General features: G+C 35.2%; 3 protein-coding genes across 7 annotated transcripts; 2 read left to right on the top strand and 1 right to left on the bottom strand.

The window, feature by feature from the left end:
- Positions 1 to 2,579: 2,579 nt before the first annotated feature.
- Positions 2,580 to 4,091, top strand: LOC115955137 (glucan endo-1,3-beta-glucosidase 11-like). The gene has a single exon (XM_031073194.1). The coding sequence runs from the start codon at positions 2,784 to 2,786 to the stop codon at positions 3,912 to 3,914; it is 1,131 nt and encodes a 376-aa protein (XP_030929054.1). The 5' UTR covers positions 2,580 to 2,783; the 3' UTR covers positions 3,915 to 4,091.
- A 3,096-nt stretch (positions 4,092 to 7,187) lies between these two features.
- On the bottom strand, positions 7,188 to 13,691 carry LOC115957291 (cytochrome c-type biogenesis ccda-like chloroplastic protein). Of its 5 annotated transcripts, none has more exons than XM_031075504.1 (13): positions 13,596 to 13,691; positions 13,257 to 13,347; positions 12,547 to 12,681; positions 11,537 to 11,592; positions 10,640 to 10,770; positions 10,441 to 10,526; positions 10,293 to 10,324; positions 9,420 to 9,581; positions 9,035 to 9,107; positions 8,838 to 8,938; positions 8,103 to 8,195; positions 7,727 to 7,773; positions 7,232 to 7,457 (listed from the first exon to the last, which is right to left on the bottom strand). In XM_031075504.1, the coding sequence occupies exons 2-13, from the start codon at positions 13,345 to 13,347 to the stop codon at positions 7,385 to 7,387; spliced, it is 1,080 nt and encodes a 359-aa protein (XP_030931364.1). In that variant the 5' UTR covers positions 13,596 to 13,691; the 3' UTR covers positions 7,232 to 7,384. The 5 variants fall into 5 exon arrangements, 4 of the variants coding, with proteins under 4 accessions (XP_030931368.1, XP_030931364.1, XP_030931367.1 ...); XM_031075507.1 differs by having other exon boundaries at positions 11,537 to 11,589; XM_031075506.1 differs by having other exon boundaries at positions 13,257 to 13,361; positions 13,596 to 13,644.
- A 5,047-nt stretch (positions 13,692 to 18,738) lies between these two features.
- LOC115956533 lies at positions 18,739 to 21,175 on the top strand. Its single transcript, XM_031074879.1, has 4 exons — positions 18,739 to 19,614; positions 19,707 to 20,399; positions 20,764 to 20,979; positions 21,071 to 21,175. The coding sequence occupies exons 1-4, from the start codon at positions 18,739 to 18,741 to the stop codon at positions 21,173 to 21,175; spliced, it is 1,890 nt and encodes a 629-aa protein (XP_030930739.1).
- The last annotated feature ends 6,820 nt before the right edge of the window (positions 21,176 to 27,995 follow it).

The following is a 27,995-nucleotide window of genomic DNA, read 5'->3' as shown; positions in this document are numbered from 1 at the left end:
GGTGAGATTAATAATCCCTTATCTCACTTTTTGTATTTTACAATAAGCTTCACTAATCATGGTGTGCCACGTTTTTTATTTTTATTTTTTAATTTTAAGGAAAGTCAAGCAAATACATAACAAGTTGTTATTAATAGAACACAAAATTTACATTAAGTGGTGAGTATGAATTATTTAAATAAATGAATCACACAGGAAATGGAAGGAAATGATAAATTAGTAAAAACTCTTCAAATTACTAATTAATCCTTCATGCAAAAGTGATAGAAATGGGAAATTAGTCTTCACAAAAACATGGGAAAGGAAGTTAAAAGTAAAAATTGTGACATTCTAACGATTAATGTTACATACACAAAAAATTACACAATAATATATGAGTTGACAATTTTTTATTGGTTTCATCTAAACTCATGACATTACTTTTTTATTTACCTTTAACATTAGCATAGGTCAAAATTTTTATGTCTATAAATAGGGGTGAAGGGGAGATGGGCCCCTTGACTTTTCAAAAATCCTACCCCACTCTTGTATTTTTGGTAAAAAACATATAATTTTGGACATAAATTTAAATAATAGCCCTCTAGATTTTTACTAAAAACATGTAATGCATTTATAATTTTATATAGTTGACTAATGCATTTTTGTTCTCTCTAATTACTCTTATAGCATACATAACTCATTAAATCAAAGTATATTTAATGTATACTATACGAAATTTAATTATATTTTAGAGTAAACTACGTATTTGGTCTCTAACCTTTATACTATTTTTCAATTTGGTCACCAATCTTTCAAATGTATCAATTTAGTCTCTAATATTTTGGTATTGTATCAAAATGGTTCCTACTATTAAGTGATGGATGAAAAAATGCTGACGTGATTAACGGTCAAAATAAAATATTTGTTTAATGCCATGTAAGACTGCCACCTGAATTGCCATATTAATGTTACATAAAATTTTTCTTTAAAAAAAAAAAATCCATCCAGCTTTGTGAGTAGCTCACGTCCAAACACCTGACACTCAATTAGGATCAAAATCCCTAACATAGTAGCACGAAGCACTAGGAAGCAGCAACTTCAATATCAAAATCCCTAATATAATAGAAGAGATTGGTGATTTAGCTCTCATGGCAGGGATACCCAATGGTGAAGACTGGTGGCAAAACACGACTTGACGCTGATCTACTGGTGGTGCAAACAACTTTTCAAAAATGATTGTGCATACGAATGACTTTTTGTAGTTGAGAACACAGATGAGATCCAAAGGAAAATATAGAGAACTCCTCTCTTAAGATCCATCTCGATAGGGTATGGTTCATTGATTTGCATTTGCAGAAAATTTACAACATTTTTCTTGTAATTAATCAATTTGATGAGGACGAAGTTAAAAAAAAAAAGAAAAAAAAGAAAAAAGAAAAAGAAAAGAAAAGAACAAAAAGTGAATGACAGCATTGTCAAAATCTAAACCTGATTGGTGAGCCTTGAGATAATATCACTAAATTCTAACATGGTAGGCCAAAGTGTGTAGTTTTCACACACAGCAAGAGAGTCTTAATTTGGGTGCTAGAGTCCAGATTCATGCCACATGAGATTCGTTTTTTATTTATTTATTTTATTTTTTATTTGGTTTAATTTAGTCTAGGTGGCATGATAGTTGAATAAAAATTATTTTTTAATTTTAGTTGTTAGCCAGGACAATATTTTCCATCTATCACTTAACGATAGAGACCATTTTGACACACTACTAAAAAATTAGGGACTAAATTGACACATTTAAAAGGTTAGGGACTAAATTGAAATATAACGTAAAGGTTAAGAACCAAGCATATAATTTACCCTATATTTTATTTTTATTAAATTAACTTGTACATTTAGACATATCAAAACTTACTTCTTTTTTTCCCTAAAGATATAAATTAAGACTTACTTTTTTTTTAGAGAAAATTTTAAGACTTAATTGATGTGAAAAATTTGTTTATATAATAAAATATCACATGTTAAAACAAAATTACAAACATTCTTTATGTATAAATAATAAATAAATAGGTAACATATATATGTATATGTGTCTGTGATTATTTGGATTTCATTCTTATTATACATTTAGCTTGGCCCTTGAAAAAAAAAAATCTGGCTGCGTTGCTTTCTCTATATATTCTTCTAATGTATGTTAGTCTTTCATGATATTCACCAAGTGAATTCAAACACGGAAGTTCCTAACACGTACAAAACTGTGACATGCTATCTAGACTCCAAACTTGCATGCACACCTTAGTAAACAACCTCATTAAAAAAAAAAAATCTGCTTATTGATGTTGAGACCAAAGGCATGGCATGCTTTTAGAATTGGACATTGATTTCATTATCCTCAGCGTGGTCAAAAGTTTATTGTTATTTTTCGTTACGCCTCATGAATTCGCCGCCAGGGCATGACTTTGATGCGGAAACACAGCCGCACCGCACGCTGTAACAAACAAAAGTCAATTTTTTGGCCTTTGGACACTGCGGTGAGCAAAACGTGCGTCTGAGAGAGAGATACATATTTCCTACTTGAAAAAATTTCCTTATTAAATGCAATAAATATATATATTCAAATTTCAATATTCAACAAATCAACGTGCATTCAAATTTGTATCCTTGTTTCCAAATAGGAATTGAAAACAGTGAAACTAAAGAAGTTAAGGCGGCTGGGTAGGTGGTTCTTGAATCTTTATAAAAATAGTTCCCTCGCCAGTCCACACAAAGTTTTGTCTCTCTTAGCCAGCTTTTTTCCGAAAGCGGCTATGGAGTCCCTTAGAATTAAATCGCTCTTTTCTTCTTTGGTTCTTTTTGTTCTTGTTTCTTGTCCTACTTTGAGTTCCGCAGCTTCCCTCGGAATCAACTATGGTCAACTTGGAGACAATCTTCCTCAGCCCACAGATGTTATTCCTCTCATCAACTCCATTGGTGCAACAAAGGCGAAGCTTTACGATGCAAATCCTCAAATTCTTAGTGCATTCGCCAACACCGGCATCGAATTCATGGTTGCAATTGGCAACAATTTATTATCATCGTTGAGTGATCCACAGCAAGCCTTGACTTGGGTGAAATCGAATGTTCAAACATACTTGCCGGCAACGAAGATTACCGGCATCATGGTGGGTAACGAAGTGTTAACTTTGAACAATGCTGAGTGGAGCAACAATCTGGTTCCAGCCATGAAAAGCGTGTATGCTGCACTGGTTTCTTTAGGATTAGACAAGAGTATCAACGTAACTACCGCACACTCTCTCGACATCATGGAATCTACTTATCCTCCATCTGCTGGAGCCTTTAAACAAGACTATAAGGTATATATGCAAGCAATCTTGAGCTTTCACGTGCAGACAGGCTCACCTTTCTACATCAATATGTACCCATTTTTTGCATACAAGAGTAGCCCAAGTGAAATTGATATTAATTATGTTCTTTTTGAGCCAAATAACGGGTTTGTGGATCCAACTACCAAGCTCGTATATGACAACATGTTATTTGCACAAATTGATGCGGTTTATTCTGCGATAACTTTGTTGGGGTATAAGGGGGTCTCAATTTGTGAGTCAGAGACTGGTTGGCCATCGAAGGGAGATGCTGATGAAGTTGGTGCTACACTTGATAATGCAGCCAAGTACAATAGCAATTTGATAAAGATGGTTGCTGAAAACAAAGTGACACCATTGGGGTCGGATTTAGACATATATATTTTTGCATTGTTTAACGAAGACATGAAGCCCGGACCAACATCTGAGAGAAATTTTGGATTGTTCCAACCCGATAAAATGCCAGTGTATTCCGTTCGACTCACTGATGGAATTACTGTTAGTTCTTCTGCTGTTAAAAGATATAATAGTCTTATATTGTTATTCTTCTGCATAGCATCAATTGCAATTCTCTAGAGGCAATTGGATTGATAAAGAATGTAAAAGGTCAAAGTATATGAATACAAATTCTAAGGTTGATTAGTTTGTTAGTATTTTTTACTCTTTATATTTTGGGGGAGAGGATGAATAGAGATTAAGTGTAGGTTATTGCTTTTTGATTATTGTTTAAGTTGTGGTTGTTTATACTTTATATTTAATTTCTCTTTCTCGGTTTTACTTTCGTTTTCTCTTTTGCTTTTCTATGGATTTCTACAACTACAACCTTTTTAAAGTTTAAACCAACTAGTTAAAATTACCGGCAGGGACTAAGAATGTAATTTGTCTAATTCATTCCACTAATCCGAAAGTCTTTGTCCTTTCTATACTAGTTTGAACCCTTTTCCATTATGTGACTTGGGCTCACCCGTGACTAACATTCAAATTGATATTATTGACTAATCCTACTTTAAAAAAATAAACACAAGCGAAAAAGACAAATTCAAGTCTTTTAAAACAAAATCAGCATGCAATGAATATAAACTTCGGAAGTGTTGGAATATACACGTGTGAATAGTGTGATTAGGAGATTTGTAGCATTGTAAAGTCTTGCATTGGATACTAATGAGAAGAATTACTAATTATATATAATAAAATTTGGTTCAAGTTCATTGGTTTAAGCTTTTGGATCAAATGATATCTCTATATATCATACAAATGGGGTGTTAATCCTTAGGTTATTGGCTCTCAACTGTGTTTTAAAAAATAATAATAAAAAATTAAAAAAATTAAAAAAGTATAAAAATAAATCTCATTCCACTCATTCAAAAGAAATTGTCCTTTATAGACTAGTTTGAACCCTTTTCCATTATGTTAAGACTTGGGTTCACCCGTGACTAACATAAGAATAAAAATAAATCTCATTCCACTCATCCAAAAAGCTGTCCTTTTTAGACTAGTATGAACCCTTTTTCATTATGTCTAGACTTGGGCTCACTGCGCTCACCCGTGATTAACAATTCAATTTGCTATTATTGACTATCCTACTAAAAAAAAAAAAAACCTGCAAAAAAGACTATTTCAGGCCTTCTAAAAAAATTCTAAAAAAAAAAGAAAAAGAAAAAAAGTCCTTTAAAAAAAATCAACATGCAATGAATATAATATATACATGTGACTAGTGTGATAATTATAAAGTCCCACATTAGATACTAATGAGAAGAATTATTGGTTAAAATTTTGGATCAAGTGTCACAATATGAGTACATGTTATATTATCCTCTTAATTATCTATTGAAGAGAAGTTCAAAGACTTTTTTTTTTTTTTTTTGAAAATATTGTTGTTGTTATTATTCTCTTGAAAGGATGATTTGTAAGGTTGAATTTTATCAACTATCTTATTGGCTTTATTCCGTGCCAAATTTGCTTGTATTTTAGCAATTAGTAACCCTGTATTTAGGTGAGAATCATATAAGGGTAGTGAGTGAGAGAGTGTGAAAAAATGCTCAAGATTGTGCAAGGATGCAGAGACTTGCGGTTGAAACTCGCAGGTGACTCGCAACTGGCAAGCCACCAAAGTTGGCACACAAGTGAAGCATGCAGGGGAGCTGAAGAGTCATGCTAGCTGTTGCACTACAAGACAAAAGTCCCAGGCTGGCTAGGCCGTTAGCTCGCGGCTTGAACTTGGGACTCAGTCCAGTCGCGAGACCAAGTCGTCAAACCACTCTGTTTGAGAAAAACTGACTCTTCGCATTCCTTTCTCACCCCACTATATATAGACCCTTATACCCACGAAATGTAGAGAGTTTCCAGAGAGAATTTTGAGAGAGAAATCCTAGAGAAAAACAATATTGATTCATCCACAATTTTCACATAAAGACTCTTCAAATTTCTCTACTCTCTTCCTTTCTATTGTTAAATCCTTGAGAGGTATATTACCAAAACTTTTTCTCACTATACCCATATCTGTGAGAAGGCTGTTTGGTGCTTTGGGAAGCAGTTAAGAAGGAACCAATTTCATATTGGTTAATGCTATGGTTAAGTAGCGGAATTCGGTAAGCTAAAGAAGAAATAGGTTCGGCGTAACCTCGTTGCAATAGGAGCTTGGAGGGCTTAGGTACATTGGGTAGATTAGGCTTGGAGGGTCTTCTACTGTTCATGTATCCCAACTACATTCTTTAGTGGATTATTTACCGCTTGGAGGGCAGCAGAGAGTTTTTACGCCGAGAGTTTCGGTTTCTTCTTCGATAACACATCATGTGTTGTCCTTGTGTTTGCATCTCTCTTCCCTTAATCTTTACCATTTAATTTTTGTTGTTGATGTGATTTTATTTGGTTTAGATTGTTTATCAACTCTGTATTAAACTTATGTTCATATTCCACACATTAATTGTTTGATATTAAACTTGAATTGGTAATTTGCAAATTGGGGGTTTAATTGTTCAATGTGTTTTATACATTTATTAAACTTTCAATTGTATTGTTTAACACTAAATTTGTCTTTGGATTCAAGATGGTTTCATGAAATCATCTTTTTAAGAGTCAATTTTAGTAGATTTTTGGCTAATTAGGGTGACATGCGCGGTAAGAGTTAAGAAACAATTTTATTTATTAAAGAAGAATCATCAGTTCAAAAAACACTTTGGCACTCTTTGGTTTGATGGCCGTAAAATATTTTCAAGAGAATAATTTTTAGAAAAGAAATTATTTTCAAGTATATGGTAATGTTCTTGAAAATACTTCAGAATATATTTTTAAGTGTTTGGTTGTATTCCTGAAAATGCTATGGAAAACATATTTTCTCATCTCCTAAGTCCCAAGCACAAATATAATAAAAAGGGGAGAATTTTAGATTAAAAAAAAAATATTCTTGATTAGAGACCTGCAATGCCAAGCACTAGTGACCATTGGCCACTGATGGTGGTGGTTGGCCATTAGATATCGAAGATGTTAGTGGTGGGGGGGGGGGGTTACAATAGAGGAATAGGGGATGGTAGTTCAATTGATAAGTTTTGGATGAGGTAAAAAATTGTTTACGGAAAATGAAATCGTAAACTAATTTTTGTCATAAGTGCTTTTATTTTATGGTCAATCGAAACACCAAAATTTTACGTCGCCTCAAACACCTATAAATGTGGAAAATATTTTTTGAAAATCAACTTCCATCGAACCAAACACAGATTCAACGTGAACTATGCTAACTTAGCATTGTCAAGTCAGACACCACAAAATGAGAAATCATCACTTCAAAAGATGATTTTACAAAAGGAGTGTTTACTAAATAATTTGAAAAGAGCGCTGATTTTACCATCGTAGTTAACTCATTTTCACGCTATTCGTGTTATCAAAGCACTAGAATGGGGGAGCGATTCTTTTCCTCATTTTTAAACATGATTTTATGACAATTAAGAGGTTGGAAGAAAGAAAAACAAACAGCAGAATATATTGCCTATGCTCGACAGTTTCACTTTATTTATATATTTCTGTTTCTTTCCTATACATCAACCAGTACTCTACATTGCCATCGTGACTGGGAATAGCCTATCCAAAAAAGTATAAACACCCCCTCCTAACAGAAGTGCACCACTGAAAAAACAACCAATGCAAAAGCCATATCAGAAACAACGAAACAGCAAGAAATCTGATCAATGAGAAAACAGCTTGCGAAGGATGTGTGCTAGTTGCACATCATTTTAATGTGCTGATTATGAAGTGGGTTGAGTGACATTTATGGAGTGATTAAGGGGGTTGTAACAGTGTCTACCACCAGTCTTGTGAACATGTGACTGATGACAGAGGTGAATGAGTATTACCCATTATGAGAAGTAAGACAATAAGATGAACCCAAGAACTACCTGATTGGGTTGATCCATGCTGAGAACTTGCGGAATGAAAGCAGGCTCTGCAAATATCTTAGCATTAATATTTGCTAAAAGAAATTTCGAACAGGACAGTGTCTTAGTATGATTTGAATATTTCAAAAGTGTAGTACAGATGCAACGAGTTACTATGGATATATGGTTCAAGGCATTTGCCAGAATTATGACTTCATATGCTGGCATACACGTTTGTGCATGACATCAATGTCTTCTTCTATTATTTATTTATTATTATTATTTATAATTATGATATCAATGTCAGAAAACTCAGAATGATGATGGAAGCTTTTGCTTGTCCTTCCACACATGCACTAGAATTGAAATGACTTATCCAATGAAGAAAGCATATTACCTGCAATGCTCCAGCGAAAGAAGCAGCAAGAAGCAGAGGAGCAACATAGCCAGTTGTGTATGTCAAAAGTAGGCTGCCTCCTACAACTGGATCCTGTTAATGTAAGTGTCCTGTTATTGAACAAATTTAAAGATAAAACTGGCTAACAGTAAACAAATAATCAATGTGCAGTACACTTTGAGTAAAGTCCTTGTTCTTTTTTTCTTTTTTCTTCTTTGACATATTTGCATGTTAAAGAGAGGGATAAGATTATTCATCTCAAATAGTAACATATTACATATATCTTCTATTGCCTCGAGTAACATAAGAGGTTCTTGAGAGAATCAAAATGAACTTAAGAATCTCCACCAAATCAAGAGGTTCTTCCAAGGAGTAAAAAGACCCCCAGTAACCCTTCCACTAGCATCAGCTTGAAAGTTGGTCTTCCTAAGCAATACTGAAGCAGCGCTTAGACTCATAACTCTTATCACTAGTCTATGAGCTAATGAATCTTAGTTCAATTATGCTAAACACATAGAAATATGGCAAATATGCAAAAAGGACACTTAAGGAATAATCACTAGCTTCCTCAATGTGTGTATGTGTGTGTGTGTGAGAGAGAGGGAGAGAGAGAGAGAGAGAGAGAGAGAGAGAGAGAGAGAACAAATACTAACCATGCGAGACCACCATAGTATATCTACAGTCTGAAGGATCAAAGCATTAAAGAAAATTATAGAATAATGAATTTCAAAGTACCTTGGATGTAGCCACATATCCTAGCAGAGTGGCCAACACTGGTGTACTGCAAGGGGAGGCAGCTAAAGCAAACGTAAGCCCAGCTAGATATGCTTGCACACCTACAATGTCAAATTTATTCAACTTTGAAACTTGTAAGAGTATTTAGACATTTAGCAATTGCTTGAATAACTAGGGGAAAGTTAAAGGCCGATTACTTGTTGGGAAGTTGGCAGCTGCAGCACGGGGATCAAAATTGTTAAAAAGCGAGGGGAGCTGTAATTCAATTATCTGCAAAATTAGACATAGGATGAGCACATAAAAAGAAAAAAGGAAGCGTCAGGAAAGAGCTGAGTCAAACAAAGTCTTCTAAGAGGATAAACTATCAAATTCTGTTATCACATCTCAAAAACATTGAAGCTGTTTTGAAGGATTATTTCCTAAACTTGATCACTTCACTAAAAATTTATATACACAACATAATAATACTATATCTACAAATGCATTTTCAAAGACTAAAGTGGTTCAACAAGTAATCAAGCTAAGCTAGCAAATATTATGAGGCAGTAGGACTCAAAATACTATAAAAACATGAATCAATACCTCAAGGAGATTTAGACCCATAAGAACAGCTAAACCAGAGGCTGCCAAAGGTAATCCCTGCCCTATCTGTCCATATGCCTTTCCAGCAAATGAGGCTGCTATGCCTAGGACTGCTAGAGTGGTTGCTAATCCCAATGCAAATGCAATGGAATCCCCAACGATCTGGTCAGGGAGGGGGGGAAAAAAACACATATTAATGATCAGATGAAATACAATAGAGTTGCAATTACATAGGTAGGTAAAAAAGATCAATACTAATAAACGTAAATAAAAGAGAACAGGAAAATTTTAATATAAAGAATTTTTTGTTTTTTTTGATAGTTTCAATGGTGGTGGGGGGATTTGAACCCTAGATGTTTTCGTTGGAAACATCAGGAGGTGCCAATTGAACTATAAGATTCTTGGCATTTAATATAAAGAAACATAAGTATTAGAAGACATGTTATCTTGCTTAAAAAGCTTGATTAACTAGAAGATTAATCAGTGTTCTCAAAAATATCAAAAAAATTGCTAATGACAATTAAATTGAGGTCTCTGATGGAGATTTACTTGTAAAGTGCTGATAATAAACGTTTTCATTCTCAACAGTTTCTTTTCATCCTTTCCATCAATAACAACTAAGAAACCAACAATATACTTGGCTGTCTAATCAACTAGAAAAAGAAATATTTATCTACGTATGGTCATTTGTTAATTCTAGGTGTTGGGTGAAAATAACTAGAATTAACCTAACAGGCATAACTTGTCATCATATTTCTTAGCTAATTTCAATATTTCAGCAATGATCCAAAGCTTCTACACAACACACAACTAGTGTAACAAAGTAATATAAGGAAAAATGTGAATCAAGGTAACTCATTTAGCAAGCCATACCTCTGCTCTACTTTTTCCAGAACCAAATGCTCCTGTTTCATTTCAACCAATCCAGAAATCAACATAAAATATTAGAAGATGCAAACTTATGACTATGCACCATTCAAAGAACAAAATTTCCCTGAGATCTGCAATATAAAATGCTCACCAATGTAACCAAGGGTCAGTGGCAAGACACTTAGTGTACAAGGAGAAAGGCTGGTTACAAGCCCTGCCCCAAAGATAACTGCCAAACTGTAACAACAATTAAGTAGTAAATGAAAGAAAATTCAGAATGCTTAGTAAATCTTTAAAATAAAAAAAAAAATTAAAAAAATCAAACGTGAAGGAAAAGTGTAGGACTGAACCTAGTGAAACTGAGAGCTGATAACTGGTCTTGGACAGCCTCATTAGCCTGTTGTCCAGCTGAAAAGAGAAAGCCTCCAAACCAATCTCCCAGACCTCCATCAGCCAAATTATAAACAGAAGCAGCTCCTTCCTACAATTATTAAAAATATTTCTAGTTCCTGATATCGTTTACAAGAAGCATAACTTAAATGCAGACTTAGTAAGATAGCACAATCTATATAACATGCAGACCAGTATTTAACCATCTGAGACATTAATTTTCAAACATTTAAATTGTAATTGGATAGGTTGGCATAAATTGAAAAGTTGGAAATTAAGCAGAGTGAAAAATTCACAAAAAGTTATTACATATTAGTCACCAAGAAGAAATAATTTGGCAAGTCACACATGAAACCGTGTATAAAATGTATGAACGCAGTGCAAGGGCAAGCCCACTGACTACTGTTAGGAGGTCCCCACAAGAAGCAATGGAGGTTAAACTTGGCTCATAACAACTTGAGGCCAAAATCAACCCTAAACTAAAGTGGCAGAGAACACTAAAGAGTGACGTGTGCACTTATCTTATGTTTCTTATCATGTCATTTAGCAGAAAATATTCAAGGGCTATCAAATTAATAAGTATGTGGTGAGAAATTTCATAGGGGTAAGTAAACTGACACGACATGCTTCCCAGAAATCTATTTGGCAAAGGAAAATTCATTAAATCCTTTCAACTTTCTTCTGGTTCATAATATTTATCAAAAAAAAAAAAAAAAAAATTTCTTTTGGTTCATATTGTATGGAATTTCCTAAGCATCTCAATATAAAAAGATAATGAAGAAAACACCAGAAAGAGAGAGGGGAGAGCTCATGAATTAGAGGAAATTATTGCAGAGAAAGACACAGCAGATTCTCACCAATAGATTCTCTGTACTTACAGCCCTTGCTGACTCGGTTGCAACCAAATTCACTGCTGAAACAGAAGAAATGAAAGAGAAATTCACCTGTGTAACCAACTAAACCAAACATCTATTTGCGAAGGCTATAATTCGATGAGAAGTTTGAAAGAAATGGGAAGGGGAACTAAGATATACAAATTCAGTATATATAATCTATACTTGAATTTTAATCTGATATAATAGACTTTTATGGAGAATGGAAATTTGGCAATCTGCTCTGCTTAGTGTCATCACACAAACATTACGAATACAATAACTCATGCCTTGCTATTTCAATTGTTGAGGTTCAGGTAGTACTTTGACAATTACAACTTTTTTTGGGGTAAAAGTGAGACACTTGGTAGGTCATGAACCCACGAGGCAACGACCAAATTCTCCACCTCATTCTTACAGGGTAAGGAGGTTCTATTTGAGCCATAATTCATTGGTGAGTTTAAATTGCTTAAACAAAGGAATCAAATTGTTAGAACTATAGTTAAATGATTAAATTCACAATTTCTTGATTGTTTAAGTTTTTGGGAGAATTAGTAATTTATCATGGTATTAAAGCAGGAGATCACGAGTTCGATCTCTGGCATTACTCTACCTCCCATTCAAAATGTTAAAATCTCACAAGTTGGGCACCACTTATTGACGGGGGGAGTTTAGGTCCACATATGAGAGGAAGTGTTAGACATATGGTTAAATAATTAAATTCACCATTTCTTAATAGTTTAAGCTTTTCAAAGAATTGGTAATTTATCACAAACAAACACAAAAAAGGGATACAAATGATAAATTAGTCTAAACTTTCCACATTATAAATGAATCTTTCATGTGACAAGCAATGATTATGGAAATGAGAAAATTCCTCTTTATGAAAACAAGAGAAAGAGAGGGAAAATAAAAAGATTACAAACTTATTACAGGGAAAAAAGTACTTATAGTAGCAACATATTTCACATAAAGCAAAGGGTAAAGGCCATTACCTGCAACAGCATTTACAAGTGTCGCAACTTGAAAGCTACTGTTTCCAACATTCTTTGACAAAACTAAACTATCTTCGTGATCATCCTCAGCTCTAGGAGGTCTATTAAGCATCTTTATGGGCACTATATATCTACCTTTACATTGAAATGTATAATTGAGAGGTTCATTTGTGTTAGATTGTAAATTTTATATTGAAAGACAAAATCAGACAAACATTTTATTCACAAATACAAATAATATTGTTAGTCATTCATGTTATTCACTAATAGAAACTATTCAAACACGTAAGCTCCTACTGTAAAATCACCCTAACACTAACATTTTATTCACACAAAAAAAGCTATCTTGACTCCAAAAATGAAATTTTTCTATACGAAAAGAAAAAGTTCCATAAACCCACTTGAGATATCAGGTTTGGTGAATTTTGGCATTAGAAAGTTAGCTAACAACACCACTACCAAATACTGAAGGTAATATAAAGAAATATATATATATATATATATATATATTTTTTTGGGTTGAGTTTTTCCCATGTGGGCTCCACTAAACCTCCTAAAAATCCCAAAACTTTGGCGTGTAAAAAGCAGTTTTTTGAAGCGTGAAAGCCTCCAATACTATAATTTAAAAAAACCCAATAGTAGAGAGAGAGAGAGAGAGAGAGAGAGAGAGAGAATGAAAAGTAAGAGAAAATAAGACACAATTGGCGCACCATGAGTGTTGCTTTTCCGGGCTTGCTTGCAGCTTGAAATTCTGCAAGAACTAATACCATAACTGCCGCAGTAATTTATAACCAAGCTCATCTGCAATAAGAAAACTGAATGAAACTTAAAGCTATGTTTGACGTTTAGCTAAGCCAAGGTTAATGAGAAATTTAAAAAAAAAAAAAACAAGACCCAAAAGAGAAAATATAGAAGGAATTTGCCAATGAGATAATCTTGAACGCCTTTTTATGGCGTAATTTTCTATTCATTGTTACTCGATTTTCTCGGAAACCAAAAAAAGTACAAAGGAATTTGCAGAGAGAGAGAGAGAGATAGAGAGAGATTACTTTGAGTTTGGGAATTGGGAGTCTTTCGTCAGAAAGAGCGAAGATGAGCCGTTAATGCGGGTGAAATAATCTTGAAAGCCTTTATAACGGTCCCCACAACACTAGATTTTTTTTTTTTTAGTTTCTTTTGTTGTAAACAGAGGATTATTATTATTATCTATTATTTTTTGCCAAAATGACCAAATATTATTATTTACAGAAATATATATATATATATTTATTTATATTAATTTACTACTATTTCAGAAATATGTAAGAATTTACCACTTTTTGGATACTTGAGTTTTCCAAGATACTCGAATTTCATGAAATCGAGTTTTTTGAAAAAATAGCATTTAAATTTGCCGAAATTTTTTTGATGGAACTCGAGTACCATAAAAAATTTTGAAATTTTTTCATAGAACTCGAGTTTATGGAACTCCAGTACCGTGGAAAATTTGAGTTTCCCAAACTCGAGAACCTAAAAAGTAGTAGATTCTAACATTTTTCCAAAACAGTAGTAGATTGATATATATTTCGGTAAACAGTGCTATTGTTCTATTTTGGCCATTATTTTTTGATAAACCCCAACTAATTTAAAGGAATCTCCTGTCCAAGGGTTCCCTCTTTGCAAAAATTGTGTTTATTACCCCTCTTAAAAAAGAAAAAGAGTGTTCATTGCACGAGTTTGAATTTGGTAAGAATGAGTAAAAAATCCATATTTTACACAATTCAATGAGAAATTGCCACATCAGCCTTTTACTTAAAACTCAGTACTTCTTATCATATCTAATAATACCATATCAACCTTTTACTTAAAACCTAAAATATGGTATTTATTAAGATGTTATCATGTGTGATCAAATGTGTAAGGTTGAATATTATCAATCATCTTGTTGGCTTTATTCCGTATCAAATTTACTTGTATTTTAGCAATTAGTAACCCTGTATTTAGGTGGGAATCATGTAAGGGTAGTGTGTGAGAGAGTATGAAGAAATACTCAAGATTGTGCAAAGAAGCAGGTACTCACGACTGGATCTTGCGAGTGGCTCGCGGCTTGCAAGCCGCCAAAAAAGTACACACGTGCCAAGCATGCCAGAAGCTGAAGAGTTGCGCTAGCTGTTGCACTACAGGACAAAAGTCCCAAGCTGGCCAGGCTGTTAGTTTGTGGCTTAAACTCGTGACTCAACTCAATCGCGAGGTCAAGTCGCCAGAACACCCTGTTTGGGAAAAACTGACTTTTCACATTCCTTCTCATCCTACTATATATATACCCTTATACCCATGATATTGAGGGAGTTTCCAGAGAGAATTTTGAGAGAGAAACCCTAAAGAAAAACAAGATTGATTCATCCACAATCTTCACATAGAGACTCTTCAAATTCCTCTACTCTCTTCCTCTCCATTGTCAAATCCTTGAGAGGTACATTACCAAAACTTTTTCTCACCATACCCATATCTGTGAGGAGACCATTTGGTGTTTGGGAAGCAGTTAAGAAGGGACCAATTTCATATTGGTAGATGCTATGGTCAAGTAGCGGAATCCGGCAAGTTAAAGAAGAAATAGGTTCGGCGTAACCTCATTGGAGTAGGAGCTTGGAGGGCTTAGGTACATTGGGTAGATTAGGCTTGGAGGGTCTCTGCTGTTCATGTATCCCAACTACATTCTTTAGTGGATTGTTTATCGCTTGGAGGCCGACGGAGAGGTTTTACGCTGAGGGTTTCGGTTTCCTCTTCGATAACACATCAAGTGCTGTCCTTGTGGTTGCATCTCTTTTCTCTTAATCTTTTTCATTTAATTTCTGGTGTGGATGTGATTTTATTTGGTTTAGATTATTTATCAATTCTATATTAAGCTTATGTTTATTTTCCGCACATTAATTGTTTGATATTAAGCTTGAATTGGTAATTTATAAATTGGGGGTCTAAACGTTCAAGGTGTTTTATACACTTATTGAACTTTCAATTGGTATTAGAGCGGGTAAACTTGTTGTGGTTTAAATACCTAAGTGTGATCCTTGACCCTTTGTGATTATTTGTCATGGATAGTGCTTTGTATGCCTCTCTGTATGATTTGGTTGGTGATGAATGTAACATGCCATGTGTTTGTGATAATGCCTCTATGAGTGATAATTCTCATGGTTATGATGCTATGTTACATGAATCTTTGGATGTTGTTGATATTCCTAACATCAAACTCTTGAAGAAAAAGGCTAAGAAGTTTAATAAGGATTTGAGTAAGTTATTTTGTGAAAATGATGATTTGATTGCTAAGCTTAATGAATCCAACAAATTGGTTGAAAAATATAAGAAACTTGCTGAAAATTCTCTTAAAAGGCTAAAAGAGTTTGAATGTTTGACTATGGACTTAGATGCTAAACTTGTTTTGTCTAACAAACTTGTTGATGAGCTAAAATGTGAAAATGAATCTCTTAAGATGCATGCCAAGTGTTTGATTGCTGAATCTATTGCTAAAAATGATGATAATAATTGTTGCAATCATGTTGTGGTATCCGATTTTGTGCCTATTGTGTGTTCTACCTCAAAGGACAAATCGGTGTACATTCTTCCACATAAAAAAAATCAAAAGGTGGAGAGAAAGGTTGTTAAGTCAAAGCCTCTGTTTAGGTCTCAACCTAAGGCTTTGAATGGATTTAAGTTTGTTCCAACTTACCACCATTGTGGTGTGATTGGTCATATAAGACCTCAATGTCATAAGTTGAAGAGAGAACAAAACCATGTTGCTAGATCCCTTCCCAAAAAGCCTAGTAGACCTAAACACATTGTTTGTCACCATTGTGGTGCTTTTGGTCATCTAAGACCTTATTGCTCTAAGTTTCATGCTCCTAAAAGAATCAAAAGAAAAGAGAAATTTGAGCTTCTTGGAAGTTGTGCTAAAAAGAGTAAATCTGTTTTGAGTGAAAATAGCATGTTGTTAAAAAAAATGTTTAATGCTCTTAGCTCCTTGACTATGTGCATCTCCGGCTCTCATTCTTCCAACCCTCGTCTCACTTCTCTTGAGACACTCATTCCAAACAATTATTCCGTTTGGATGATGAAGGGTTCCTATGGTTGAGTTTTTGCTCTTTTGGTCCTTGATCTAATTCTTTTGATCTTTGTAGGACTCTTCATGCATTAAATGTCACATTTTCATGCATTTTGTGCATCTTGCATTTATTTGTATGCATTGTTTTGTTTTTTATCTTACTTTTATATTTCAGTTTTGTGTGAGTAAAAAATCCAAAACCACATAAAAAGTGAAAAATTCAAAAAGTTTGATCGTATATGTTTAAGCACATATCACATGTGAATTTGGTCTTGTACCTTTGTACAAATGGCTTTGTGCATTTACGAGCTTAGTTTGTTATTTTTGCACTTATATCTTTGTAAGAAAAATCTTGACATCTTTGTGTGATTGTTGTAAATCGATCTTCAAGCTTGTCATGAATGATTAGTCAATAGTCATGTTGGTTTTGATACATGTGTAGACTTGTGCCTATATCTCTTCCCACTCTTTTATTTTTATTGCTTAAAGAGCTCAACAAATATAAATCTCAAAATGAAAAGAGATATGAGTTGCAAAAACTGTCGCACATACTAGTATTCGACTAGGAAAAAGGAAAAACGACTTTTATGAAAATGTGTGATGCTCAAAAAAGTCAAAGGCTTGTTCATCAAATTGAAATATAAAAAATTGGGATAATTACACATAACTCACCTGTGGTTTGGGCGAAAATCACTTTGCCCTCCCGTGGCCTGAGGTGTGTTTCCGTCACTCTCCGTAACCCACCTCGGTCTCTGTCGTTACAAAAATACCTTTTAACCCCAAAACAGAACATAACGCGAATCAAAACCCCCAAAACTCAAACACTTTTCGAGAGAGAGACCCAAGGTGCAATCAGGCTTGTTCTTCGTGGTTTGGAGCGTCTGGAGAGGGAGAAAACACTTGTTTTGCATCATCGAACCTAGGCAAGGTATGTGTGACTGTTGTTCATCTGCATTTGGGTTCTTGATGTCATTTTTTTATCGTGACCCACCCACGTAGTTAGGTTTTCTTGTTCATCTGCATAATAAATTTTTTTTTGTATGTTAAATGTGCATTTTGCTATTTATGTGTAGAATCGCTTAGGATATGCATTTTGCTATGGTTGTTTCTATAATGTATATACCTGAAAGAATCAAGTTTATTTGTCAATGATTGCACTTGTTTGTGAACTGTGGGTAATGTGGTCCCTATGAATTTGTTGGGAATCTGGTTTTGCATGTGCTTTATGTGGTCCTTTGTCCATGTGTTGTTGTCTCTTGTCATTTTCTGCATGTCAGTGTGTAAACAAACTATTTATTTTAATTGCAGATGGTTGACTTCACATTTGACATTGAAATTCATGTTGGGGGATGTTTTGTGGAAGAGCCAACCATACAATATGTGGGTGGGTCTGTACGTTTACTGACAGAGATTGACCCTAACAAGTTGAGTTACTTTGAAATTCGGGATTTATGCCATCTAGTTGGTGCTCCTAAAGAACACAGTAGATATAAGTATTTACTTCCTGAAGGTGATCTACAACATGATTTAAGAGACATAGAAACAGATACAGATGTCGTAAACATGACTAACCTTCAAAGGGCATGGCCTGCTGAAAAAATCATAATCTATACTGACATAGATGTGAAGCCATTGGCAGTTGAGTATCCTGATGCAGGGGGAGTGGCAGATGGTGGTGTAGGTGGTGATGGAGGGGGAGTGGCAGATGGTATAGGTGGTCATGCAAGTGGTGATGTAAGTGGTGATGCAACAAGGGTTGAAATAGATTTGGATAGTGATTATGATGAAGATGATGAGAATGATGAAGAAGAAGATGTTGAGGATGTTGAGATTGATGCAAGAGATGAAGAACAGAATGTTGAAGGAGATGATGATGATGATGATGATGATGATTGGCTAAATGAAGGCCTAGAGGGGGATGACTTTGGTGATGATATATTTGCTGCTTAAAACTTAGCTCACAAGGTTCTGCTCCCAATACAAACCCAGAATCAAGTAATGCACCCCACATAGCCCCAAAATCAAGCAATGCACCCCACACAGCCCCAGAATCAAGCAATGCATTCCATGTAGACCCTGAGTGGGCTGAGCCAGCCCTTGAGGATGACCTGGTAAGCATGGATGGGTCTGATGATGAGCAGGTACCTAAGCAAGTAGAGTTTAATGCTAAGAGTGACATGAGAAATGTTGTACTGAAGAAGGAGATGAAGTTCCCTAATGCAAAGGTGTTCAGAGCTACTTTGAGGGAGTATGCAATCAAAAAACCTATTGACATCAAATTCAAGCTTAATGAGAGGACCAAGATATCAGTTCACTGCAAGAATGGGTGTGGGTGGAGATGTTATGCATCTCAAATAAGTGGAGAGCTAATATTTCAAATTAAGACCTTGACTGATGACTGTACTTGCCCCAAGTCTTTTAAAAACAGCCAAGCAACATCAGCTTATGTTGCTAAGAGGTTCATTGAGGATTTTAGCAAAAATCCAAATTGGGAGGTGAGTGGTGTACACAACCATGTGATGCAAAATTTATTTGTTGACCTAAGTGTAAACCAAGTGTATAGGTCAAAGAGAAAGGCAAAGGATTTGATAAATGGAGATGAGCAACTGCAATATGGTGTCCTTAGGGACTATGCACAAATGATAACCACTGTAGACAAGGGGAGTAGGGTTATATTGCAGACAGAAATGGCTGAGGAAACTTCCCAGCCAAAATTTAAGAGTATGTATGTTAGATTCAATGCTCAGAAGGTAGGATTTTTAGGTGGATGCAGGCCATTTATAGGTTTAGATGGTTGTCACATAAAGCACAGATTTGGTGGGCAAATCTTATCTGCCACTGCCAAGGATGCAAATGACAACATTTTTCCAGTAGCCATGGCTGTTGTGGAACAAGAAACCAGGGAGTCTTGGATATGGTTTTTGGAAATTTTTGCTGATGATATAGGGAGGCCAGAGGAGCTTCAGTTGGTTTTCATTTCTGATAGGCAAAAGGTATGCAAGTTTTGTTTTGTTCAGTTACACTTGAATAGTTGACTTTGTTTGCTGAACTAACTTGTTTTGTTTGTTTGTTTGCTTATTTGCAGGGGTTTATACCTGCAATAGAGACACTATTCCCTACCGTGGAGCATAGATACTGTGTGAAACACATCTACAACAATTTCAAAGTTGATCAAAAGGGATTGGAGCTGAAGGATGCATTGTGGAGGTGTGCTGCTGCCACAACAGTAAGGGAGTTTGAGAGATGCATGCAGTGCATAAGGGATTTGGATGAAAAGGCATATGAGTATCTTGCAAACATTGCACCTGCACAGTGGATAAGGTCACATTTCACTCCTAGGGCCTTAACAGATTGTTTGGTAAATAATTTGAGTGAGTCTTTTAATGCAATGATATTGAAGTCTAAGGACAAGCCTATCTTGGCAATGTTGGAGTGGATTAGGGTTAGACTTATGACTAGGCTTTACACAAAAAGAGAAGGGATACAGAAGTATGCTGGAAAGTTGTGTCCAAGCATACAAGATAGGTTGGAAAAATTGAAGGTTGAAAGTAAGCCATTTAGTGCTACCCCAGCTGGCAGTTTCCTTTATGAGGTAGGCAGTTATTATGAGAGACATGTAGTTGATTTGGTGAAGAAGACATGTAATTGTAGGTCTTGGGATTTAAATGGCATTCCCTGCAAACATGCCATAACAGCCATTTATACAAACATTGAGACACCAGAAGACTATACCCACCCATGCTACTTCAAAGAAACTTACATGGAGATATACAAGGAGGTACTTCCTCCTATGCCTGGCCAGTTAGAATGGGCTGAGACTGGACAGCCTGCTCCCTTGGCACCTCACATATACAAACCACCAGGCAGACCATCCAAGTAAAGAAAGAGGGCCTCTGATGAGCCTAGGAACCCTTACAAAGCAAGTAGACTGAACAGACCCGTAAGATGTGGAAAATGCAAAAAGGAAGGGCATAATTCAAGAGGGTGTAAGGCTGGCATCACTGGGGAGACACCATGGCAGAGGAGACAGAGACTTCAAAAAGAAAAAACTGTAAGTAATTAGGATTTAAATGGAAAAAAAAAAAAAAAACTTGTTTTTAAACTTACAATAAACACTGTATTGAAATTGGGTTTTGTTGCAGGCAAGGGGAGGGGTGCCTGCACCTAGATCTGCACCTCAGCCACCATCCCAGCAGCCTACCCAGACCTACAACATGATGTTTGCCACTCAGCCTTCATCCTCACAGCAAGGAAATCAACCTAGGCCATCTCACAGAAGAGCAGGATGGTTCTCTTCCTCACAACCAGAGTTTCACACACCTAGGGAGACCTGGGATACCTTACCAAGTTCTTCACAGGTAACTTAGTTGAGTAACCTCTTTCTCTTTCCTGGATGATTGTGTAGACTGTGATATTTTTTAACAAGTGGATCTATTTTTTATTTTGTAGCCTTCACATGCAAATGGAAGCATTGGTGGTGTGAGGACTAGAGGACAGCTTGCTGCACAAAGGCCACCAAAAATGAATCCAGTGGGTGAAAAGAGGAAAGAGTAAAGGTAAGAAATGAATAAAACTAGTGGGTACGCATGCCAGCATTGGGAGTAAAGCTAGTGGGAACATGTGGGCCTTTTTGTTTTTTTTTTTTTTTTTTTTTTTGTGAAGAAACTATTGACCTTTTGTAATTATCAATTAGTGTAAAAAACAATCACCTTGTTTTGAGCAATTATATGTATGTGTATAGATGTGTGTGTGTGTGTATATATATATATATATATATGTAGCTGGCCTTGGAATGTGCTTTTTTGTAATTAAGGTACAATACACATCAGGTTGTTATATGGAAGTTGTGGTATTACAGTTTGTATGGAACAATATTTGTCCAAACTAGATCATATGAAAGTTTATTTATTGCTACTACAAATTGTGTTCAAGTATATTTTTCTAATATAGTGTATGAAAGTTTTTATTGTGGAATAATTGTTATGGTATGCACAGCCAAATTATATGGAAGTTTATTTATTGCTACTACAGATTGTGTCCAAGTATATTTTTCCAATATAGTGTATGGAAGTTTTTATTGTGGAATGGTTGTTATGGTATGCATAGGTCATTGATAATTGACCAATACTTCTTTCATTAAATGCCCACAGACTAGTGGCATGACCAATAATTCTTCCATTGAATGGTTGTTATGATATGCACAAAATACTCAATAATTGACCAATTCTTCATTCATTGACACATCAAAACATTACATCAGTAGGCTAGTGCTATTACAATGCAAATTCATTAACACCATTGCCATAACTATCTCTACTAACCAATTAACTACTTCAGGGGCAACAATCTAGGTCTCTTCACTCCAGAGAACTCAATTGAGCCAAAACACAACAACATAACAATAACAAAAAAGATCCATGATAAAATGCATGCAGACTTCCACATTCTTTGCTTCTCTTCAGCAAACATGGCTTTTTCATTAGCTTTTGCACAGACAGCTCGAGCCTTTCTCTCCCTCTCCTTGGCTTTGGCTTCCTCTTCAAGAGCCTTTTCTGCCATTTGCCTAGCTTCTTCTGCCGTTTCCAGAGCTATCCTTTCCCTCTCATTTGCAAGTTGGAGAGCACTCTGAAGCCTAGACATCTTCTCTAGAGCCAAAGGTGCAGTTTCATTCCAACGAGGACAGGTTGGGTTATCAATCCAATCAAAGAAAGGACACTTAGGACCAATCTTATAACGACTACAACCCAAGAACCTCCTTCCAAAATTGTACAAACTCAAACTTGTTCTCAAAACACAAGTCTGCTCATTGCACATATGTTCACATGAACCCGAGAAATTACCACTTGATGAAGACATATCAACATAACACGATTCCTGGGAAGTACAAATTTAGACTTTCACACAGTAAGTTCACACTAGAACAAAATCTGAAACCCTAAATCAAGAACAGACCCAAATGCAGATGAACAGCAGTCACACATACCTTGCCTAGGTTTGATGATGCAAAACAAGTGTTTTCTCCCTTTCCAGACGCTCCAAACCACGAAGAACAAGCTGATCACACCTCGGATCTCTCTCTCGAAAAGTGTTTGAGTTTTGGGGGTTTTGATTCGCGTTATGTTCTGTTTTGGGGTTAAAAGGTGTTTTTGTAACGGCAGAGACCGAGGTGGGTTACGGAGAGTGACGAAAACACACCTCAGGTGGGTTAAGTGATACTTTTCAAACCACGGGTGGACAAAGTGATTTTTGCCCAAACCACAGGTGGGTTATGTGTAATTATTCCTAAAAAATTTTAGGCATCGATCTCAAAAATGAGATGTATTGCTTAAAATGAGTTGTATTGATTTAAAATGATCAAATGATATGAATTGTAAGAAGCCAAATGAAAAGTTTCAAAAATATGTAATCATTTTCTTGTGGGAGGTCATATATGTTTATTTTTATAATTGAGATAGACCACTTGACTTAGTACTAGTTGTGTATGACTTGATTGAATTAATCATTGAAACTTCATTCTAGACTAAGGACTATTCCACATTTGATACACACACACAACACACATGCCTAATGTTCAATGAATGTCTTATTCATTTGTTTAATTGTACTTATCTAAATGTGATGTGTGTGTGCTCAACTATATATGGATCAAACCAAAAAGTTTTTTTGATCATTTTATATGTATTTGGAAGTGATTTTTATCACTCTTTGTGTTCATGTTTAGTGCTTACTTTGTTTTTCATTGTTTAAACATGTTTAGTTTTGAAAAACAAGTGTCAAAATTTTTGGCAACTCATTTTGGTTACTTGCGTGAGCTGCCAGCAAGCTACCAGTTTTGGCTACTCGTTTTGGTGACTTACAAGCCGCGAGTTTTACACAGAATGGTTTCGCGACTCACTCGCGACTCGCCAGTCGCGAAACGCCTAGAATCAGTTTTTTAAAGAGCTTTTTCATGGGAAACTTGTTTTAAACCTCTCCCATCCTCTCTAAAATCCATCTTTCAATATTTTTACATCAAAACCCAACCAATTTGAATTGTTTTTCATTCCATTAACATCTCTAAGGTAATTTTAAACTCTTTTCATTGATTTTGATCCTTAGATTATGTTTTGGAGAGTTTTGTGCTCTTGGTTGGGATTTTCTTCATAGGGGTTGGTAAAATTTAATTTTGTCAAATTCTTTTCATGGGATTAGTTTTTTTTGTTGATTTGCATTGGATGTTGGCCCTTTGTGGCATAAAGAACATGTATTAAGGGGTGAATTTCATGATGTTCATGCATTGTTTTACATTGTTGTTCATAGTGTGCATGCTAGGTGTTTGATAAAATTTCTCTTAGGCATTTTCCCGCTTGTTTGGACTCCGATAAGTACCAAACTTTGGGGTTTCTCATGTTTCCTCATTAGGAACATGTTTGGTTTATTGGTTGTGTATTTAACACACCTTACCCCACATGTGCATTTTTCATGCATTGGTCATGCATTGCACATAGTCACCTCTTGCACACACCTTTGCTACCCTTGTCATGCATTGGTCTATACCTTACTTCTTCATCCTAGCATGTCATGTTTACCTTATGCTTTGCAGCATTTTACTTTGTCTTAGGTTTGAGCTTCATTTTCTCATTCATCTCGCACCCCTCATGCATCATTATCATTGTTCATATCTTCATCTCTTTCCCTTTTTTCTCCTTGACCCTTTGTCTATTCCTGACAAAAAGGGGGAGAGTATACTCTAGAGAGTATACCAGAGTGTTTTTGTAATTTTTATATGACTCTTGTGCACATCTTTAGGGGGAGAAATTCTATTTCTCATGCACATTTATAGGGGGAAAGATATTCCATAGGGGAGATGCATATACCAAGGGGGAGAAGACATTGAGTTAACAATAAAACTTTATTTTGTTTGTTTCTCTTTATGTTTTTTTTTCTTGTATTGCATCGTGTTTGTGTTTTGGACATGCATATATCCCTATGCTATTGTGCTTCATTGAATGCATGTTTGGATGATCATTTGCTTTGCTATGTGATTATTGTAGTCATTTCTATATGACTGTTTTTGGTGTATGATCAAGTTGCTTACATGTTTCACATCATTTTTACTTGATCGCAATTTACTTGTTACATTATACTTGTCATTTTATTACTTGCTTTACCTTGAGGGTCTAATGTGTTTTGTGCAAGTGTTTCAGGTTACAAGTATATATGTTCCAAGTGCATCACAACTTCTCATCATTTTGAAGGGGAGAAACTTTAAGCACTTTTAGTTTATATTATTTAAGTTTATATTCAGTATTTTGCGTTTGTGTCCATGTTGCTTTTGTAAGCTTTTAGGGTTTGTTTCCATGTTTTTGTAAGCTTTTATGGTTTGTATCATGCTTATGCAGCCTTTATGTTCTGTTGTCAATACTTCTAGCTAAATGTTATGCATTTTCTTTAAGTATTCTCACTCTTGTGCCCTAGTAGGATTTTGTTCCTAGATGCATATACTTTATGTATTGTGCATTGGTTGAGTGTTGGGCATGCAAGTGATTTGCATTGAGCTTATTAACTTGTATGTCCGGATGTTCATTCCAAGTGTGAATGAACATTGTGGTCACTATTTTATAGTGATTGCCTGTTTGGTCAAGTTATGGTTTATTTCTCATTCCATTTTGCTTGATCGCATTGTGCTTGCCTCTTATGCCTTACAAGTTTTCTGCATACAATGATCAAATTATGTTGTTGTGTTTCAGGAGTTACTTATTCATATGATTCAAGAGCTTATCAGATTCTAGAGTTAGGTGTGAGTGAGTTTTGTTCAACTGTTCCCAACTCACATATTAAGTCTAGAGTTTGTTTTAGGGTTTTGTCATGGAATAGCCAAAGGGGAAGATTGTAAGGTTGAATTTTATCAACCATCTCGTTGGCTTTATTCTGTGCCAAATTTGCTTGTATTTTAGTAATTAGTAATCCTGTATTTAGGTGAGAATTATGTAAGGGTAGTGTGTGAGAGAGTGTGAAGAAATGCTCAAGATTGTGCAAAGAAGCAGGGACTCGTGATTGGATCTCGCGGGTGGCTCGCAGCTTGCAAGTCGCCAAAAAGGTGCACACATGCCAAGCATGCCAGAAGCTGAAGAGTCGCGCTAGCTGTTGCACTACAGGACAAAAGTTCCAGGCTGGCCAGACCGTTAGCTCGTGGCTTGAACTCGCGACTCAACCCAGTCGCGAGGTCAAGTCGCCAGAACACCCTGTTTGGGAAAAACTGACTTTTCATATTCCTTCTCACCCTACTATATATATACCCTTATACCCATGATATTGAGAGAGCTTCCAGAGAGAATTTTGAGAGAGAAACCCTAGAGAAAAACAAGATTGATTCATCCACAATCTTCGCATAGAGACTATTCAAATTTCTCTACTCTCTTCCTCTCCATTATCAAATCCTTGAGAGGTACATTATCAAAACCTTTTCTCACCATACCCATATCTGTGAGGAGGTCATTTGGTGTTTGGGAAGCAGTTAAGAAGGGACCAATTTCATATTGGTAGATGCTATGGTCAAGTAGCGAAATCCGGCAAGCTAAAGAAGAAATAGGTTCAGTGTAACCACGTTGGAGTAGGAGCTTGGAGGGCTTAGGTACATTGGTTAGATTAGGCTTGGAAGGTTTTCTGCTATTCATGTATCCCAACTACATTCTTTAGTGGATTGTTTACCGCTTGGAGGGCGGCGGAGAGGTTTTAGGCCGAGAGCTGAGGTTTCCTCTTCGATAACACATCGAGTGTTGTCCTTGTGTTTACATCTCTTTTCTCTTAATCTTTTCCATTTAATTTCTGCTGTGGATGTGATTTTATTTGGTTTAGATTGGTTATCAATTTTGTATTAAGTTTATGTTCATTTTTCGCACATTAATTGTTTGATATTAAGCTTGAATTGGTAATTTGTAAATTGGGGGTCTAAACATTCAAGGTGTTTTATACACTTATTGAACTTTCAAAATGTATTTATGTTTTCGTAATATGATGATACTAGTTGCTAACTTGTGCGATGCACATGAATAGCTACTAGATGAGTTTCAAGGAAAAAAAATAGCTATTATTTTTGAGTTGGAGTAGTAAGCAAAAATACATGAAATTAAAAAAAAAAAAAAATGATATTGAAAGAATAGCACAAAGCTTTATTAGCTAGGCAGAAAAAAGTAATGTTGTTTTATTTATTAGTTTTTTTAGGAAGGAGTAAGAGATAGAATGTTGCATTTGTAGTTTAGTTTGTGTTGTATATATAAGATATGTTATAATATGTATACCAGAAGAAGCCTATTGAAAGGTTATAACCCTTTAAATTAGATATACCAAAAGGTGCCTATTGAAGGATCATAATCTTTCGTATTGGATATACCAAAAGGTCATAACTCTTCAAATTGGATATACCAATAGGTGCCTATTGAAATGTCATAACCCTTCATATTGGATATATTAAAAGGTGCATATTGAAATGTCATAACCCTTCATATTGGATATATATTAAAAGTGTCTATTGACTGAAAATGTGTCTATTTATTGAAAATGTGTCTATTAAATGAAAATATGTGTTTCAATTGAAATGGTGCATATTGAAGGGTCATAATTCTTTGAGTATAAATAGTGGTTCATATTCATTTGGTAACTTTTTCTCAACTTTTTCTCTTTCATCTTTCTTAAAAACACAAGAAACCTGTGAGTTTTTTTCTCAGATTTCTCATTCTCTTTCTACGCCTTATCGATACTTTTCTACTCAATGACAATTTTTTGTTTTAATATATACATCTTATCAGAAACAATGAGTGGATACTGAAACTTAACAAGCAAAATGAAAAGGCACAATTGTTCATTATTTTTAAATATATACGTGGCACAAATTTATGTAGACATGTGATGTAATAAGGAGTGGTCAATAAAAAGTAAAAAATTTCACTTTTATATTATATAGATGACATGTTTTTATTGGAGGTGTAAACCCCAAGTCTTTATAGAATTTAATTTTTTATTACACACATTGTTGCACACATCTTTACACACTTAAAAACAAGTCATGATTTCAGTTAATTTAGGATGATAAATTTTACCATACTCCTTTCCATAATTATTTTATATGGCATATTGTGTTTGCGGTAAAAAAGTATGTGAAAGAGTCTAGCTCTAAAATTATTGAAGGTTGCCACATTGGTTGACCCCATGGTACATGCCTTAATGTACCACACTCTATGGCCGGTCTGCAACTCCCTCTCCCTGCAATCCAAAACTAACGATGCCTAAATAAGAGGAAAAACACTATTAGAATTGATAAATTTTAGTACAAAATCAATTTCCAAATTCCAATATGACACCCTTGTAACCCAATTGTCAAGTTATGTGAAAAGAC

This window comes from Quercus lobata, chromosome 8, assembly GCF_001633185.2.
Source record: "Quercus lobata isolate SW786 chromosome 8, ValleyOak3.0 Primary Assembly, whole genome shotgun sequence".
Classification (NCBI taxonomy): Eukaryota; Viridiplantae; Streptophyta; class Magnoliopsida; order Fagales; family Fagaceae; genus Quercus; species Quercus lobata.
The sequence above is the reverse complement of the archived record's forward strand: the minus strand, read 5'-3'. Positions and strand labels throughout refer to the sequence as shown.